Genomic DNA, 19,587 nt, shown 5'->3' on the forward strand with positions numbered 1-19,587 from the left:
AATGGTTTGAAACTCCAGCCCTAATAGAGTCTCATGCAGCTGGCTGGGATAAGCATACATGAGACCAAAAAACTAAACCTAAACCTTCTCTGATACCAGCTTGAAATACAGCTGTAGCAGTCCTAGGTTTAGTTTGAAATCTGTTCAAGAGAATAAAAGAAGAGAAGAAAAGAAGAAGAAGAAGAAGAAGAAGAAGAAGATGAGAGAAAGAGAGAGCAGAATCAAATCCTTTCTGCTGCTCCCCTCATTGGCTTTTATATGACTTGACAAAAAAATGGTACGATGACAAAAATACTCCTGTTGACTGTGACAAGAAAAAAAAAAACACAAAACAGCAACTGAAACAGTAAATAAAAATGGGGAAACAACTAAGTGTTCTTGTCTACATCTCTACAATAGCCATTGTAGTTAAAATACAAGACAATGACATAAGTAAAAAATTGATAATATTACAATGTGATATCTTATAAAACATCTTACAACTAAACGTGACCATGTCTCCACTGGGAAGAATAAGCAAACTCTAATCAGCATTTTCCCACTAGAATCAGCCCATCTGTGAACATCTGTCATTTGTTAGAAGGGAATCCTGATCAGTAAAGAAGTAAAAGACAAATCCCATGTATATTACAAAATGAATTACTAGAGATATTTTATAACTAAGAAAACCTGAAAAATCTTCCCAAACAAGTTCTGGTGAAACACCAGGCAAATATCTCCCAAAATCAACAACTGTTGTCACTCCCTTCATCAATGCAAATTTGCTTGCTCTTAGTAAAGCATCTCTCCTCTCATCTACAGAGACCTCAGGAATCAAGGATTTCACAATGCTCATTGCAGAGTCAACTAGCAACCCTGTGGGCTCTGCAAAATAAAGTGATGATCAAAAAGCTTTATTCACATTTCTTAATAGAACCATTAAGAAATTTTATTAAAAAGTACCAGAGATATGGACAAATATGGGTGATATATGCCAATGAGCTATTCTGGATTATGCATCACTTGTCCAGAACAAAACATCATTCTCTTAAGTTCCTAGGACAGTAGGATATTTTGTGCTTTCAGGGATTTAAATTAGAACAAAATGGAACCAAGAAAATATGTATTAAAGATCAATATTATACAAACATAAATAATAAGAAACCAGAAAAAGGCTGGAAGAAGAAACCAAGAAAATATCCTTCAGAGTAGGGTATTCACTTAGCCAGAAGATGCAATTTATATGAGGCTAAAGAAGAGAATGTCCTTCATTTGTTTGTTGGTTGTCCCTAAACGAAATTTTTATCGGGCTACTTCTTTGGCCTACTTAATGCTAGTTGGGTGGAACTGAGATCTTCAGGAGACATTTTTTATCAATGGCAAACTAGTTTGGAACTGTGTCCCTTTTATTATCTATTGGGAGGTGTGGAAGGAAAGAACCAAAAGAATTTTCAAGAAGAGATCAAATCACTCAGGTGTGCAAAAACGATAATGAATTGAGATACCATTCTTCCAGAGTTTGAAGGAGTTTCAAGAGATGAGGATCTTGGCCATGGATTTTGGGCACTTCTCCGTTTGGAATCAAGTTGATAGTTCAACTTTTTTGTTAGTTTTTCTTATTCAAAGGCGTTTTGAGTTTGAAGTTTTAGTTTGTGGTGACTTATCATCACCCTAGCTGTTGTACTCCTTTTTCTTTCTTGTTATCAGGCCTGTATTTAATTAAATAAATAAAGGAAAACCTCCTAATATGATTCAACTTGCGTGGAATTCTTTGTCTTGTTTCTGAATCTTCAGATGACAAAATACAATCAGGTAGCAATCTGCTTTGGAATCTGCAGGTGGGGTCATATATGGATGTTGGGTGCAGACACACTGTCTACAGATTAAGATTGATCCACCAATTGGTACCATTGAAGATTAATCAGTTTTATGATGTTTTGCTGATTAGATGGTTTATGCTAGTTGTTAGATAGGAGGTGGGGACAACAGTAGTTATGTGAGTCCAAATTTTATTATGTTTTTGAGTGTTATATATGCTGTTTTATGTTTTGCCACCCTATAAGGTCATAGTTGTCTTTGTATTGTTCTATTATTTTTAGAATAAATAATAAGTGAAGGGGGCGGCCAGATAATTGCTCTCTTTTCTTTTCAACTTCTCTTCTTCTCTTTTACTTGGTATTAGAGCATCGGCTAAGGTTTCTTGAAGAGTTGGACTCTTTGTTTTTTATCTAATCTTGGGTGCCCAGGAATTGTTAGTTTTCTTTTAATTTTCTGAAGATGACGGTTTGGTTTCTAGAATTTTCCGAGCCTCCCGGAGTGATCGATTTACTCTTCCCTCAGTTGGAAGGCATGGGGAGGAGAGAGATTTCACTCCAACTAGGGTTTTCTTCTTCCGGAAGGGTTGGTTTCTGTATGTGTAATATTAAATTATTTTTAAAAGGTCTCCAATCTATTTTTTCATACTATTGAAACTGTTTGAAGTAAAACGGAGAGTTGGAATACCGAGATGAAATCTACCGGTACTGTGGCACTAGGTGTTGGAGGTAGTAGTGATATTTTTGGGTCTGGGATCATTACTACAGAAAAACTTGATGGTACAAATTATTTGGAGTGGGCACAATCAGCTAAGATGGCTATTGGTGCCTGTAGAAAATTTGGGTATCTCACTGGGGAGGAGAAGAAACCTGATCCAGACTCTTCCCGATGGGTGCAAGAGAATTACAAGGTAATGTCCTAGCTGTGTAATTCTATGTTACCTCATATTGCGAAAAATTTCCTATGGGCTAATACTCCTAAGGAGATTTGGGATGTAGTAACTGAAATCTACTCTCATAAGCAAAATGAAGTCAAAGCCTATCAGTTAAGAAATCAGGTGATAACTATGAAACAAGGAGAAAAACCTCTGGCTGTGTATTTCTCCATGCTAAAAACCCTATGACAGGAAATAAATCATTTATAAACTGTGGTATGGGAAAATGAAAATGATGCAGCAACTTATCACAGACTTCTAGAGAGGAATAGGGTTTTTAAGTTCTTGGTAGGTCTGAACCCTAAATTTGACATTGCTAGGCAGCATATTCTTTCTCTGGAGAGTGTGACACTCTCTCAAGCCTATGCCTTTGTCTCTGGAGAGGACAGTAGGAGGAATGTAATGCTGATACAGCTTGGGATTGACCGGTCGTCTATGGTTGGTACAACAAAACCTAAGTCGAATGGAGACAAGGGGAATAGTGAGACTAGAAGGAAGGATAAGAAATACTTGGTGTGTGATTATTGCAAGAAGCCTAAGCATACCAGGGACACTTGTTGGAAGATTCATCCAAATCTTATGCCTGCTCAAATAAGAAACAAGAAGGGAAATGCAAACGAAGCAACTATAGGAGACTCTTCAGCCCCTCTTTCCCAAACTGATTGGGAATCCATTGCAGTAGCAGCAATGAGAACAGAATTGGAGAGGTTTTGACATCTTATGAGTAAGAAAGATTCACCTAGTTGTAGCCTTCCAGATGGACAGCAGAATGCAGGAGACAACCACACCACTTCCTTTGCACATACAGGTAGTTCATATGCAACTGCAAATCTTGCATCCATTTCAGGTAAGGAGGGACTTCCCTGGATTATAGATTCAAGAGCATCTGAGCACATGACTAATGCCCCTACCCTTTTCAATTCCTATCAGTTGTGCTCTGGTAGAGACAGAGTCTCAACAGTAGATGTTTCACATATGCCCATTGCTGGAAAGGGGACAGTTAGAGTGACCAATGATATAACCCTGTCTTCTGTTTTACATGTCCCTAGACTTCATACCTACCTACTGTCTGTTAGTTCTTTGACAAAAAATTTGAAATGTTCTGTGACCTTTTTTCCTGGTAATTGTGTTTTGCAGGATCTGGAGCCAAAAAAGATGATTAGAAGTGGTCGAGAGGTGAATGAAATCTACCTTCTAGATGAGATTCTGAGACACCAGGGCCATCATGTTAGCAGCAGCAGTAGTAGGGGGTCAGAGTCAGTGAACCAGATATTGCTTTGGCACAATCGCTTCGGACATCTTTCTTTTAGTTCTTTGAAATGTCTTTTACCAAAGTTGTTTGACATGTTCAGTTATCTACTTTAGAGTGTGAGAGTTGTCAGTTAGGAAAGCATTGTAGACAGTCTTTTAAACCAAGTAATAAAAGAAGTACTTTTACTTTTAATATTGTTCACACTGATGAAGGGGGCCATATCATATCCCTTCCATGGGAGGATACTGTTACTTTCTCTTGTATATGGATAATTATACACGATATTCTTGGATATATTCGATGAGATCACGAGATGAGGTTCCTAACTTGGTACGACAGCTCCACTAGATGGTTCTCACACAATTTGGAGTGAGAATTAAGGCTTTTAGATCAGATAATGCCAGAGAGTACTTTGAGAAGGACCGGACCACGTATCTCTTAGAACATTGTGTAGTTCATCAGAGCAGTTGTGCATATACACCGCAATAGAATGGAGTTGCTGAGAGGAAAAACAGACACATTGTGGAGGTGGCAAGGAGTCTTATGGGGTGGTATGCTTCAATTCCTATGCAGTTCTAGGGAGAAGCAGTTCTTACAACCGTGCATTTGATTAACTGTGTTCCTTCACGGACTTTGGGTTGAAGGTGCCATTTAGTCTTCTTTTTCTATATGGGGAGATATTTCATATACCTCTGAAGGTTTTTGGCTGTGTTTTCTTTGTTCACATTCTTGGCCCTCATCACAAGAAATTGGATCCTAAGGCCAAGAAATGTGTTTTTCTAGGGCATGCTTAGAACCAAAAGGGGTATTGCTGATATGACCCAGTGTCGAGGAGTAGATTTGTCACTATGGATGTTACCTTCTTTGAATCCACCTTCTTCTTCTCGAGTGGTTCTCCTCAGGGGGAGAGTTTTGGGGAGGAGAACTCATAATCTATTCCTCTTCCTGTTTCTTTGCTGCCTCCATTAGTTCAGCCAGCACCTCCAATAGATCAGCCAGCACCTGCATCAGTTTAGCACTGGCAGATGATGGATTACTCCACACGTCCTCAACCCACACCACTCCCTCTCAGTCCAATTGAAACTCCAGATTCGGCAGATACAGTTCCAAGTATTCCTCTTGAGCCTGAGCCTATTATGTTTTCTAATGATAATGTTCCTACCCATAACACCATTGTTGCAGCTGATCCCACTGACTTTGATCTTCCCATTGCACTTCGTAAGGGGAAGAGAAAATGTACAGCCCACTGCATTTCACACCATCTTTCCTACAGTGTCTTATCACCGTCATACCATGCTTTTCTTTCTTCCCTGGATTCAATGTCCATACCCAAATATGTTACTGAGGCTCTCTCCGAACCCAAGTGGAAAATAACCATGAAACATGAGATGGATGCTTTGGTCAAAAACCTAACTTAGGAAATAGTTGATCTCCCCCTAGACAAGGAGACAGCCGGATGTAGATGGGTATTCATAGTGAAGTATAAGGCTGATGGCAAGATAGAGAGGTACAAGGCAAGGTTGGTAGCAAAAAGGGAATTCTCAGACCTATGGTGTTGATTATCTGGAAACCTTTGCACCAGAAACTAAGATGACTTCAGTTCATATCCTTTTATCTCTAGCAGCCACCTACTCATGGCCCTTGTTCCAGCTTGATGTCAAAAATGCCTTCCTCATTGGTGATTTATAGGGGGAGGTATATATGGACATTCCAGCAGGCTTTTATGAAAATGTTGGTAAAGGAAAAGTGTGCAGACTCAGAAAATCTCTGTATGGACTGAAACAGTCACCTAGGGCTTGGTTTGGCAGGTCCAGAGGGGCACTCATCCGTTTTGGAAACACATAGACACAATCTTATCACACCCTCTTTATGAAGAGGAGAAATGCTCTGGTATCAATTCTAATTGTGTATGTTGATGATATAGTGGTGACAGAAAATGATCTGGATGAGATTGATGATCTCACAAAATCATTGCAGTAAGAATTTGAGATCAAAGATCTTGGTAAACTCAAATACTTCTTGGGGATTGAAGTTGCAAGAATTAATGGTGTGGATGGTTAGCTGGAGACCAAACCAGCACTCGCTCCTATTAATCCAAATCACAGAATTAATGGTGTGGATGGTTAGATGGTAAAGGATGTGGGGAGATATCAAAGAATGGTGGGCCGACTGCTGTATTTGTATTTAACACGACCAGATATTTCTTATGCTATCAGTGTTGTGAGTCAGTACATGCATGCACCTCGGGTTTAGCACTGGGAAGCTATTGAGAGAATACTTGCATATCTGAAAAAGCACCTTGGTAGAGGCATTCTTTTCTCAAATTATGAGAACCTCAAGCTAGAATTGTACACAGATGCAGACTGGGCAGGATGCTTAGATGACAGGAGTTCTACATCAGAAGTGTGTACCTTTGTAGGTGGAAACTTGATCTCCTAGAAGAGTAAAAAGCAAACAATTGTGGCAAGGTCAAGTGCAGAGGCTGAGTATAAATCCATGGCTCATGGTGTCTCATAACTTCTTTGGGTTAGATCTCATTTGGTGAGATTGGGGTGAAAGAAGAGGAACCTATGATGTTATACTATGACAATCAGGATGTAATCAATATTGCCCACAATCCAATTCAACATGATAGGACAAAAGACATTGAAGTTGATAGACACTTTATAAGAGAAAGGGTAACAACCAGAGAAGTTTGTTTGCCTTATGTCTCTTCAGAGTTGTAGCTGGCTAATATTCTCACTAAAAGGGTAGAGAAGAACGAGCTTGAACATGACCTACGCAAGTTGGGAATGTGTGACATTTACTCCCAACCTGAGGGGGAGTGTTGAAGATTAATCAGTTTTATGATGTTTTTCTAAGTAGATGTTTTATGTTAGTTGTTAGATAGGAGGTAGGGACCACGGTAATTATGTGAGTTCAAATTTTATTATGTTTTTGAGTGTTATATATGTTGTTTTATGTTTTGCCGCCCTATAAGGGAATAGTTGTTTTTGTTCTGTTCTATTACATTTGGTATACATAATAAGTGAAGGGGGCGGCCAGATAATTGCTCTCTTTTCTTTTCAACTTCTCTTCTTCTCTTCTTCTCCTTAGTTAAAAAACAGTCCTAGAAGTATGGAGTTGTGCCAGAAAAACAGAAAAACTAACAAGAGAATATTAGAGAAGATTAGAGAAGGAGAGAGAGAGAGAGAGCTGCGGCAAGGAGAGTTAGAGGATAAGAAGTTCGAACTAATCCTCCCTCTAACACTCTAATACTCTTTTATTAAGTTAATCTTTGAGTAATTACAAGAGAGGTCCTTAGTAAGACAAGAAATTACAAAAAAAAAGAACATAGAAGAGTATGGGCCCAGAATAAGGCCCATTACAGATAAGGACATAAAAATAATATAAAGTAATAGCCTATGGGCCATTCGGCCCATCTTCTCTACACTCCCCCTCAAGCTAAGCACAGATGTTAATCATGCCCAGCTTGCCAGTGTCATGCTGAAGCCTTGCCTTGGGAAGACCTTTGGTGAGGAAATCTGCCAATTGTCCTTCAGAGGTAATGAATGGAAGACATACTTCACCTAAAGAGACTCTTTCTCGAATAAAGTGTCTATCAACCTCAATATGTTTAGTTCTATCATGTTGTATAGGGATGTGGGCAATGTTAATGGCAGCCTGATTATCACAATACAACATCATAGGCTTGTCATAATCAATCCTGAGTTCTTCCATCAATGACCTTAGCCACAACAGTTCAGAGACTCCATGTGCCATGGCCCAATATTCTGCTTCTGTTGAGGATCAGACCACAATTGATTGTTTCTTGCTCCTCCAAGAGACAACATTACCAGCCACCAGACTGCAATACCCTGAAGTGGATCTTCTATCATCAATATTTTCAGCCCAATCAGCATCAGTATAGGCTTCGAGTTTCAGATGTCCATGCTAGGTAAACAGAATCCCTTTTCCCAAAGAGCCTTTCAAATAACACAAAACCCGTTCTGCAGCTGCCATATGAGTATCTCTAGGTGCATGCATGTACTGGCTAATACAGCTAATAGCATATGCAATATCTGGCCGAGTCATGCACAGGTACAGAAGCTTCCCAACAAGTCTCTGAAAAAACCATTTGTCTTCCAACAATGTCCCATTTGAAGCAGGCAGTTTATGACTCATATCAATAGGAGTTGCAGCTGGTCTAGCACCCATCTTCCTTTGAGAGATAAAAATCCCATTCTTGGATCTAGCAACTTCTATCCCAATGAAGTATCTCAATTCCCCTAGATCCTTAATCTCAAATTCTATACGAAGGAAAGACTTAAGAGCACGAATTCCTGAGGCATCATTACCAGTCACAACAACGTCATCAACATACACAATGAGATAGACTGCCAGGGATTCACTTCTCTTCACAAAAAGAGTATGATCTGACTGTGTCTGAGTGTAGCCAGATTTAACAAGTGTTGTTCTAAATTTCTCAAACCATGCTCTAGGCGATTGTTTGAGGTCATAAAGAGATTTCTTCAATTTGCATACATTTCCTTACATCTCATTTCCATACATTCCTAAAGGGAGAGACATATAGACTTCCTCATGTAAGTCACCATTCAGAAATGCATTCTTTACATCCAACTGATAAAGGGGCCAATCAAAGTGAGCTGCTAGAGATAAGAGAACTCTCACAGATGTCATCTTCGCAACAGGAGCAAAGGTCTCCAAGTAATCAATCCCATACGTCTTTGTGTACCCTTTGGCAACCAGTCTGGCCTTATACCTCTCAATAGTCCCATCAGCCCGATATTTAATGGTAAAAACCCACTTGCAACCAACCAGATCCTTCCCTTCAGGTAAATCCACCACTTCCCAAGTATCATTTTTGTGTAGGGCATCCATCTCACATTGCATGGCATCTCTCCATTCTGAAATTTCAAGAGCATCTGACACAGATCTAGGAATAGGGTTAGAAGCAACTGAAGAGAGAGAGGCAAAGTATGAAGGAGAAAGTAGGTCATAAGAAAGGTGTTTGGAAATGCAGTGTGCAATGCAATTCCGTTTTCCTTTCCTAACAGCAATAGAGACATCAAGATCTGGGAAACATGGTTCCGAAGAGGTTAAAACAGCACATGTTGTCTCATTTGCGATTGGAGGTGTATGAGGCTCATCTGCTGCAAGAGAAACAACCTACTCATTATTGGACCTTTGCCTTTGATGCACCTTGGGATTGTGGGTAGGACGAGGAGGTAAAGAGATAGGAGTACTAGGACAAGAAGAATGAAGTGATTGGTCCTCCCTTGATTCATTTTGTGAGGACACAGGCCCATCAAGAGACTCAACTGGGACAGGGAGAGGAAGAGCAAACATTTGTGACAAACTCTCCCCCTGTTGACAATGTCCTTCCTGAGAGAACCCATAAAAAGGAGAAAGTTCATCAAAGGTAACATGCCCCAGCTTCCCAGTCTCTCGCAGTAAGTCAAGTACATACTTTCTTTGTGAAATGAAGAGCCCATGCTTGGATCTTGCAACTTCAATCCCTAAGAAGTATTTGAGCTCACCAAGATCTTTGATCTCAAATTCTTGATGCAATGATTTTTTGAGGTCATCAATCTCCTCCATATCATTTCCTGTCACCACTATATCATCCACATACACAATTAGAATTGACACCAAAGCATCTCTCCTCTTCACAAAGAGGGTGTGATGCGACTGTGCCTGTGTGTTTCCAAAACGGATGAGTACCCCTTTGAACTTGTCAAACCAAGCCCTAGGTGATTGTTTCAGTCCATACAGAGATTTTTTGAGTCTGCACACCTTTCCTTTACCAACATTTTCAAAAAATCCTGTTGGAATGTCCATATATACCTTCTCCTATAAGTCACCATTGAAGAAACCATTTTTGACATCAAATTGGAACAAGGGCCATGAATAGGTGGCTGCTAAAGGTAAAAGGATACAAACAGAACTCATCTTAGCTACCGGTGCAAAGGTTTCCAGATAATCAACACCATAGGTTTGAGTATACCCTTTTGCTACCAACCTTGCCTTGTACCTCTCTATCTTGCCATCGACCTTATACTTCACTATGAATATCCATCGACATCCGACTGTCTCCTTGTTTGGGGGAAGATCAACTATTTCCCAAGTTTGGTTTTTGACCAAAGCATCCATCTCATCTTGCATGGTTGTTTTCCACTCAGGTTTGGAGAGAGCCTCAATAACATTCCAAGGTATAGACACAGAATCTAGGGAAGAAAGAAAAACACAGTAGGAGGGTGATAAGGCATTGTAGGAAAGATGGTGTGAAATGCAATGGGTTGTACACTTTCTCTTCCCCTTACGAAGTGCAATGAGAAGATCAAGGTCAGTGGGATCAGCTGTAACAATGGTGTTAGGGACAGAAACATTATCATCAGAAAACATAACAGGCTCAGGCTGAAGAGGAATACCTGGAACTGTATCTGCCGAATCTAGAGTTTCAAAAGGACTGACAGAGAGTGGTGTAAGTCGTGGATGTGTGGAATCAACCATCATCTGCCAGTGCTGATATTGCTGTGAGGCTGCCTATAGTGGCTCAAGTAATGAAACTAGAGGTGCAGGTGCTAGCTGAACTGATGGTGCAGGTGGTGGATGAACTGATGTAGATGTTGGCTGAACTGATGGAGGCACCACAGAAACAGGAAAAAGGAATAGATTGTGAGTTCTCCTCCCCAAAACTCTCCCCCTAAGGAGAACCACTCAAGAAGAAGAATGTGGATTCACAAAAAGTAACATACATAGTGACAAATCTGCTCCTCGACACTGGGTAATAACAGCAATACCCCTTTTGGTTCTGAGCATACCCAAGATAAACACATTTCTTGTCCTTAGGATCCAATTCCTTGCGATGAGGGCCAAGAATGTGAACAAAAGAAACACAACCAAAGCCCGTGAAGGAACACGGTTAATCACATGTACGGCTATAAGAACTGAATCTCCCCAGAACTGCACAAGAACTGAAGCACACACCATAAGACTCCTTGCCACATCCACAACGCGTTTGTTTTTCCGCTCAGCAATTCCATTCTGTTGCGGTGTATATGCACAACTGCTCTGACGAACTACACCATGTTCTAAGAGATATGTGGTTAGGTCCTTCTCAAAGTACTCTTTGGCATTATCTGATCTAAAAGCCTTAGTACTCATTCCAAATTGTGTGAGAACAAGAGAAAGTAACGGAATCCTCCGATGGAAGCGATTTGATATGGCCCCCATACATCAGTGTGAACAATATTAAAAGCAAAAGTACTTCTTTTATTACTTGGTTTAAAATTCTTTCCTAACTGACAACTCCCACATTCCAAAGTAGATAATTGAACAGACTCAAACAACTTTGGGAAAAGACATTTCAAAGAACTAAAAGAAAGATGTCCCAAGCGAGTGTACCAAAGCATAATCTGGTTCACTGACTCTAACCCACTACTACTGCTACAACTAACATGATGGCCCTGATGTCTCAGAATCCCATCCAGAAGGTAACTTCATTCACCTCACGACCACTCCCAATCATCTTCTTTGACTCCAGATCCTACAAAACACAATTACCAAGAAGAAAGGTCACAGAACAATTCAATTTTTTGTCAAAGAACTAGCAGACAATAGGTTGGTATGAAGTCCAGGGACATGTAAAACAGAAGACAGAGTTATATCTTTGGTCACTCTAACAGTCCCCTTCCCAGCAATGGGCATATGTGAACCATCTGCTGTAGAGACTCTGTCTCTATCAGAGCACAATTGATAGGAACTGAAAATGGTAGGGCATTAGTCATATGCTCAGATTCTCCTGAGTCTATAATCCAAGGAGGTCCCTCCTTACCTGAAGTGGATACAAGATTCGCAGTTGCATATGAATTACCTGTATGTGCAAAGGATGTGGTGTAGTTGGCTCCTTCATTCTGTTGTCCATCTAGAAGGCTAGAGTTGGGTGAATCTTTCTTACTCATATGTTGTCCAAACCTCTCCAATTCTGTTCTCACTGCTGCTACTGCAATGGATTCCCAATCAGTTTGGGAAAGAGGGGCTGAAGAGTCTCCTGTAGTGGCTACATTTGAATTTCCCTTCTTGTTTCTTATCCGAACAGGCATAAGATTTGGTTGAAGCTTCCAACAAGTGTCCCTGGTGTGCTTAGACTTCTTGCAATAATCACACACCAAGTCCTTCTTACTCTCCTGTCTCCATTCGGCTTAGGTTTTGTAGTACCAATCATAGCCGACTAATCAATCCCAGGCTGTCTCAGCATTACATTCCTCCTACTCTCCTCTCCAGAGACAAAAGCATAGGCCTGAGATGTCCCAAAGGATCATCCTTTAACAATCTTGTGATTCGGTCAATACCGATGTAGCCAAGTCGGTAATGCCACAGGCACGTGGGACTAACCATGTCACGAGTCCTTTTCTTGGGGATTTTGACCGACGTAGTTTCGATTAAATTAGTTTCTAGAGAATGATGTAGAACATAGAGACCGTTCTCTAGTTCCCCGCATGCGATGAATTTGTTGTTCCTTTTGATAATAATCATATTACTAAAAGAGACAGTATATCCATCCACATACAGTTTAGAAACAGAAATCAAATTTCTTCTTAGATTTTGTACATAAAGACAATCTTTCGGTACAAAAATCCCTTCTCTAAAATTCAATTCTACGGTACCTAACGCCATAGTTGCAACACTTGCAGAAGTCCCCAAGTAAAGTGTCACCTCTCCTTCACTCAGCCTTCTACTTACTTTGAACCCTCGCAGTGAATTACACGCATGAGTTGAAGCCCCGGAGTCAACACACCAGGACACAGAAGTTACTAATAAATTAGTTTCCATGACACAAGTTTCGAAAGTACCTTTCTTAGATTCCAGGTAGGCGGGACAATTCCTCTTCCAATGGCTGACCTGCTTGCAAAAGTGATAGGCATTGGATGCCTTGTCTTTCTTTTGCTTCTTAGATTTGGTGGTTTTCTTTTGAGGCTTTCTCTTTGCCTTCCTCTTCTTGCCAGATTTGCCAGCTTCAACAAGCATGGCTTTCGGCTCATCCTTCCTTATTAATTCCTAAGCTCTTTGCAACATATTGTTGAGCTCTTTGACGTTGACATTCAGCTTGTTCATATTATAATTCATAATGAACGGGTTGGACGACGGAGGCAGAGAGTTCAGAATAGCATCGATCTATGTGACCAGATCTAGCCCGAAACCAAGGGCCTCCAACTCGTTTACGTAGCCCACCATCCGAAGACAATGGTCATGCACTTGCTGCCCCTTAGTCATCTGCGCGGTCATGAACTGTTTCAAGACCTTTTGTCGAGTAGAATGATTCTACTCTTCGTATATAGTCTTCAGACTATCCAATGTCTTTGGCGGGTTCGATCTGATCGAACTGCCTCTATATCAGATTGTCCAAAGAGGCTATGATATAGCAGCAGGCCAGGGAGTTTTTATCCTTCCACTCCTGGTATTCTCTCCGGACCTCATAAGCCCTGTCCCCCGAACGAACCGAAGCAGGATTTTTAGCCACCTATCCAGTTTTTCTGAAGCCAGGACCAGCATAAGGTTTCTGTACCAGTCGGCATAATTGGGTCCTTTAAGCTTGTGGTCGTTAAGCAACTTAGCAAATTGTTCGTTTGTCATTTTCTGGTAAAACAACAAAACGTTAGTCCACAACCTTTAGTTTGATTCATGTTACCTACATAGATATGGCTTTTAATCTATGTTCCAATTTCCATTTGTTCATCTCTAAGATTTCCCTCATATCTCAGTGACGGAGATGGCGAGATGTCTCTAGAAATGTGGGAAATCACATAGGGTGCATGGAGCCAACTGTTTCAACTGCATAACCCCACTACCTTTCTGCGACGGATCACATCCACTCATCATATGAATTTCCCTTCGGCCTCTGTCAGACAAGGTTCAAAGCCGTTTTCAAGTAAACCTTTCTGTCCAGTGAGTGCTCACCCATCATATTTAGGTTACGCCAAGGTACCGTGAGAGAATTCCCATTTTCTGGTGAAGCCCCTCCCAGATCAGTCTATGACACCCCTATCGTCTTATGAAACACTTTGATAGACCCAACAGCAAATGGATAGCCCAATTTTATGGTGTGTTTCCTCATTACTGAATGACCCATCATAGTGCTAATGATGAAAGGCCTTTAGAGAGTCCATCATATGGATCTCCCTAGTTCTAATTTAAGTCAAACCAAATTGGCTACCACTGACTTTCATAAAGTTAGATTTGTAGTGGGCCTAAATCGGCTAGGGTTTCCGCATGCTTCCCTTTTCAGGGTTGTGGGGCCCACCAAGCAAAAAAGGGTCATCCAATGACCTTATGGGACACCATGGCAATCATGTGCATTCAGCCATGGTATGCGCAAGAGCCATTAACGAGTCATCATGGGCCAAGTGCTTATGGCCCATGGTCGCAGCACATCAAACATCTACACATCACATGATATGGAAGAATTGATCCAATCAACCACTAGCTATAAAGCCCATTAATCAGCCCAACAAAAACACAATATTAACAATTAATATCATCTAGGTATATGGGCTGAATAGCAGTTAGCAGTTCGGCCCATATAGCTTTTCTCACAAAATGGGCTTTTGGCAGTTTTAACTCTTTAAAACTGGGCTTTACAGGTTGGGCCTGATAGTATGAGATTTGGGCCTGATAGCATGAGAAAACTGGGCCGAAAACAGTCCCCTTTCGAACCCTAGATTCGGTCCAAACAGATTTGGTCCAATCTGGTCCGAGATGGTCCGAAACTAATTTTCAATTCAAGAATTAATTAAGGAAAGATCTGAAACTAATATTTCTGATTTTTAGACAATCATAAATCATATATGGACTGTTCGCACCACCTGCAAAACAGAGTTTAGTCACAAGGGTTGCAATTTCTTAAACTGCAAAACGCAAAATGCGATCCCTCCATCTGCATATCTCCAGTGCCGCCGTCTTCTTCAATCAAGAAAATAAAATAAAATAGAAGTCATATTTCTATTAATTAATTACATCCTTGATTGAACCCTATACATTCAGTCTAGAAAAATAAAATAAAAAAATAATTATTTTACAGACAGAATTGAATAGAAATTACAAAAGGAATGCGCAGACAATCTGCGCCAACTCTGCACTTCGATCTCCAGGTACGAACAGTCCATTAAAACAAGAAATAAAACAAGAACCATTCTAAATAAATTTCAAATTTAAATAAAATTAATTTCAGATCAATCGCCCACAACAAGAAACAATTTCTTGAAATAAAACAGCAAACTGCGCAACACCCGGATAGAACAGCTTCTACCGAATTGCGCAGGTTCAGATCTCAATTCTTAGTTCAAGATTCGAACCTATCTCTGATACCACAGAAAGGGATGGTAGAATCCATTGTATGGACGCCAAAACAGTTGCGGAATGGGTGGGCGAATTTCAAAAATTTTCTACCTACCTTTCAACTGGGAATCGCATTCCCTAATTTTAGAATCAAGATTCAAGGATCCTACTTGAACCAGAAGCGAACTAGATCTGAACCAAAAGGGAAGGGAGTAATTATACCTGATCCAGAGAAGTACTATCTCCCAAAGTTGGTGTTCATGCCCAAAAAAGGACCAAGATATGCTCCTGCTAAAGATGACACAGCAATTGTGGAACAGAACCAGCAGAGTGCGTCCTACACACTGAATCCTTCATAAGAATCCTTTGGATGACAATGAGCACCAAACCGAATCAACCTTTCAAGAAAGACTGATATCAAGAACTTTTCTTGATCTTTCTCTGAAAGAGAAAACGAACTGTGACAAGTGGTGGCAGCTGCAACAGGAGGGAGCTAGAGAAATAGATGGCGAACTACTTTTCTTTTCGCTAGGGTTTCTGAGGTCCTATCTCACAAAACTTTAGGGTGTGTTATCTCCCTAGGGTTCAAATTCTTGTAAATCGATTAGGGTTTCCTCCAGTTGCTTAATGATTAAGAAAGGGTTTCCTGATCATATCAGGAGTTGCCCTTATCCAAATCTGTATTTGGATTAGGACTCTTCTTAATCATATCTAGAGATTAGATAAGCTTTTGGGCTCATCCTAATCTCAAATCCGCCCCTTAATAATGACTCATCAAATCAGCCCAGTTCGAAATGGGCTTTAGGCCCAATAAAGTCATGTGCTCAAAAGTCTTCCAAACTGCTGCCCAGTTGGGCTTCTTTGTATGGCGTAGGACCCAAACATTGATCTACACACCAGCCGCATAGGTTCGGCCCAGCCTTTGTTACAAATCCTGGCCGAATTCACTGGAGAGCCCAGTGAACCCCTTCAGCCACTCATATAGACCCTATGGGCCCAACACTTACAATAAGTGGTCCCTGGGCCAAGCCATCTTATAAAAACCCAGGGACTGTGGGCAGGTGCAAGAATAACCCTATCAGGTATCATCCCAGATGGCCTTATACTTAACCTCTCAGCCCATAATGATCAAGCACTGCCCAACAAGAGAGGACCTCTCCTTCGGCTGCAAGGAACAGTGTCGCACTCTCTACTTACATGGATCCCGGGAATTAAAACAATTTGCAAACATTTTGAAGCCATTCTTAAATATATATCATATATATAAATTTTACAAAACAAAATTCCAACGATTGAAATCAACAACCGGCAGTTTGGTTTCCATCAAAGAGAGTGCATCCCCGATCATTACCTTTGTCCGACAAAGGGGCTGATCTCGTCACTATGATCACCCACTTAGATGAATTCTCAGACTGTCCCAACATACCCAGGTTTTGACCCCCGCTAAGGATCTCATTGATTGGCATATCAAAGACAGTACAATCCGACACCGAATGCAGTACCATAATCAGGTCTAGGGGTCAGGTGTAACTTTCAAGTTTTGCCCATCAATCTCCAAGGTCCAGGGCAATACTGGAAATCTATTTCGGTTCAAGGGTTCAATTAATCCTACACTGCATGTGCTTTGGGTCTCACCCTGGCGGCTGAGACAGCCACCCCAACAGTTGGTAGCACACCAGTGTCAGCCTTGACAGGATAAATCTCCCCAGACTTATCCAACGACTGTGAACATTTAAAACCAACACAAGTCTCATTAAGTGTCCAATTTTAGGGTCTTACACAGAATTATACCACACAACATGAATCAAACATGTACTTCATTTATTTACATTAAATATCAAAAGTACATCAAAACTGATTGAAGCTACGGGCATACAAAAACTGTCCAATAAAACCGCCCTCTTCAAAAAATCAAAAGAAAACTAACAATACCTAGGCGCCCAAGATCATATCAAAAACAAAGAGTCCAACTTTTCTGGGACTCTTCCTCGTACTCCAGTTCTTCCTAATTTTGATGTTGAATAGTAGATCACCTTCCTGATGTCTAGATCCCATCAAAAACTCCAGGAACTGGGCAATCTACAGCAGATTGATCAGCCCTTTACTACTTCATGCAGTCAACTGATCTAGGGTTGCATGAGAATGCTTCAAGAAACCCTAAACGATGCTCTGCTCTGATACCAAGTAGGAATCTGTTGAACTAAAAAAATATATATGAAAGAAAGTAGTTTCTTGAAGAGAGAAGGGGCAGAAGAGAAGAAGAGAAGAAGAGAAGTTGAAAAGAAAAGAGAGCAAAAATCTGGTCGCCCCTTCACTTATTATTTATACTAAAATAATAGAACAGTATAAAGACAACTATGCCCTTATTGGGCGGCAAAACATAAAACAGCATATATAACACTGAAAAAACATAATAAAACATCTACTCAGAAAACCATCATAAAACTAATTAATCTTCAACAATGCCAAAGCATAATCTGACTCACTAACTGAGAAACAAATAACTTCTTGACTTCAATATCCTTCCCCAGTGGATGCTCAAATAGGTAGACTCCATCCGTCTCAGAAGAAAAACAGTCCAAAGAAATGAGAGGACTCATTTAAAAGTTGTGAAAAAGTATTAGATATCGGCAATGAAGAGAAAAGAAGAGAGAAGTTGGCAGAAATAGGGTTTCGGAAGAATTGTCAATCGAATGTTTCTCCCTTCCCTAATCCTTTTCATTAAAACATTATTTACAAAGAATTGGTATTTACAGAGAGGCCCTTAATTGCGACATCAACTTAATTATGCATAACATAAAGAAGCATAAAAAGCCCATTAGTTAAAAGGCCATTAACAAAAGAAACACAAACATAAATAAATAAAACATCCTATGCATCATTCGGTCCATTCTCTCTACACTCCTCCTCAGGCTGAGCATATATGTCAATCAGGTCATGCTTGCCAGTTTCATATTGAAGTTTGACCTTGGAGATTCCCTTGGTAAGAATGTCAACTAACTGTTCTTCAGATGTAATGAATGGTAGACAAACTTCTCCAAAAGCCACTCTTTCTTTGATAAAATGCCTGTCAACTTCAATATGTTTAGTCATATCATGTTGCACCAAATTCTGAGCAATGTTGATGGCGGACTGATTATCACAATATAGTATTAATGGCTTATCATACTCAAAACCCAATTCCCCCATCAAGGATCAAAGACAAAATAACTCAAAAACTCACTGAGCCATGGCTCTGTACTTGGCTTTAGCTAAATATCTGGCAACAACTGATTGTTTCTTGTTTCTCCAAGAAACAATATTACCTGCCACCATGCTATAGTATCCAGAGGTTGGCCTCCTATCATCAATGTTTCCTGCCCAGTCAGCGTCTATGTAAGCCTCCAGTTTCATATGACCATGTTTAGCAAAAAGAATTCCCTTCCCAGGTGTACTCTTTAAATAACATAAAATTCATTCTGCTGTTGCCATATGAGTGTCCCCGAGAACATGCATGAACTGCCTAATGCAACTGATAGCATATGCAATGTCAGGCCGAGACATGCAAAGATATAACAGTTTTCCCAGTAACCATTCAAACACTCCCTTATCCTTCAATAGTTCTCCATTAGAGGCAGAAAGTTTGTGACTCGTATCAATAGGAGTAGCCACAGGTCTTGCACCCATTCTACATGTTTCAATAAGCAAGTCTAACACATACTTTCGTTGAGAGATAAAAATTCCATCCTTAGACCGAGCCACTTCTATGCCAAGAAAATGCTTCAACTACCCAAATCTTTGATCTCAAACTCTGTATGCAACAAAGATTTAAAATCATCAATCCCTATCACGTCATTACTAGTCACTACTATATCATCAACATAGACTATAAGATATACCACCAATGAACCTCTCATATTCGCAGAGAGGGTATGATCAGACTGAGTCTGTATGTAACCAAAATTAACAAGATCAACCCTAAACCTTTCAAACGATGCCCTAGGTGGTTGTTTGAGTCCATAGAGAGACTTCTTCAACTTGCACACTTTTCCCTCCATATCTGTGCCATACACCCCTGGTGAAGAGACATATAAACTTTCTCATGTAATTCTCCATTAAAAATTGCATTTTTCACATCTAACCAAAGTGGTCAATCTGAATGAGTGAGTAGCCAAAGATAATAGAACCCGCACAAATGTCATTTTGCAACAGGATCAGAGGTCTCCAGATAGTCAATCCCATAAGTTTGTGTATAGCCTTTTGCAACCAGCCGAGATTTGTACCTCTCAAT

The 19,587-nt window shown here is 40.3% G+C and overlaps 1 protein-coding gene across 9 annotated transcripts in view; it reads right to left on the reverse strand.

The window, feature by feature from the left end:
• LAF3 (Amidohydrolase family) overlaps positions 1 to 19,587 on the reverse strand; it is a 136,521-nt gene that overhangs the window by 65,352 nt on the left and 51,582 nt on the right. For all 9 annotated transcript variants that reach the window (XR_016107346.1, XR_016107345.1, XM_088970403.1 and 6 more), the window contains 2 exons: positions 670 to 864; positions 481 to 566 (listed from right to left, as the gene is read on the reverse strand). Coding sequence is in view for 7 of the 9 variants with exons in the window: in XM_088970403.1 (XP_088826529.1) it covers positions 481 to 566; positions 670 to 864 (281 nt within the window). In the remaining 2 variants the exon portion in view is untranslated. The remainder of the gene's footprint in view (positions 1 to 480; positions 567 to 669; positions 865 to 19,587) is intronic.

The sequence above is a fragment of the Nelumbo lutea genome, chromosome 2, assembly GCF_056320005.1.
Source record: "Nelumbo lutea isolate HS-2025 chromosome 2, American lotus-T2T, whole genome shotgun sequence".
Classification (NCBI taxonomy): Eukaryota; Viridiplantae; Streptophyta; class Magnoliopsida; order Proteales; family Nelumbonaceae; genus Nelumbo; species Nelumbo lutea.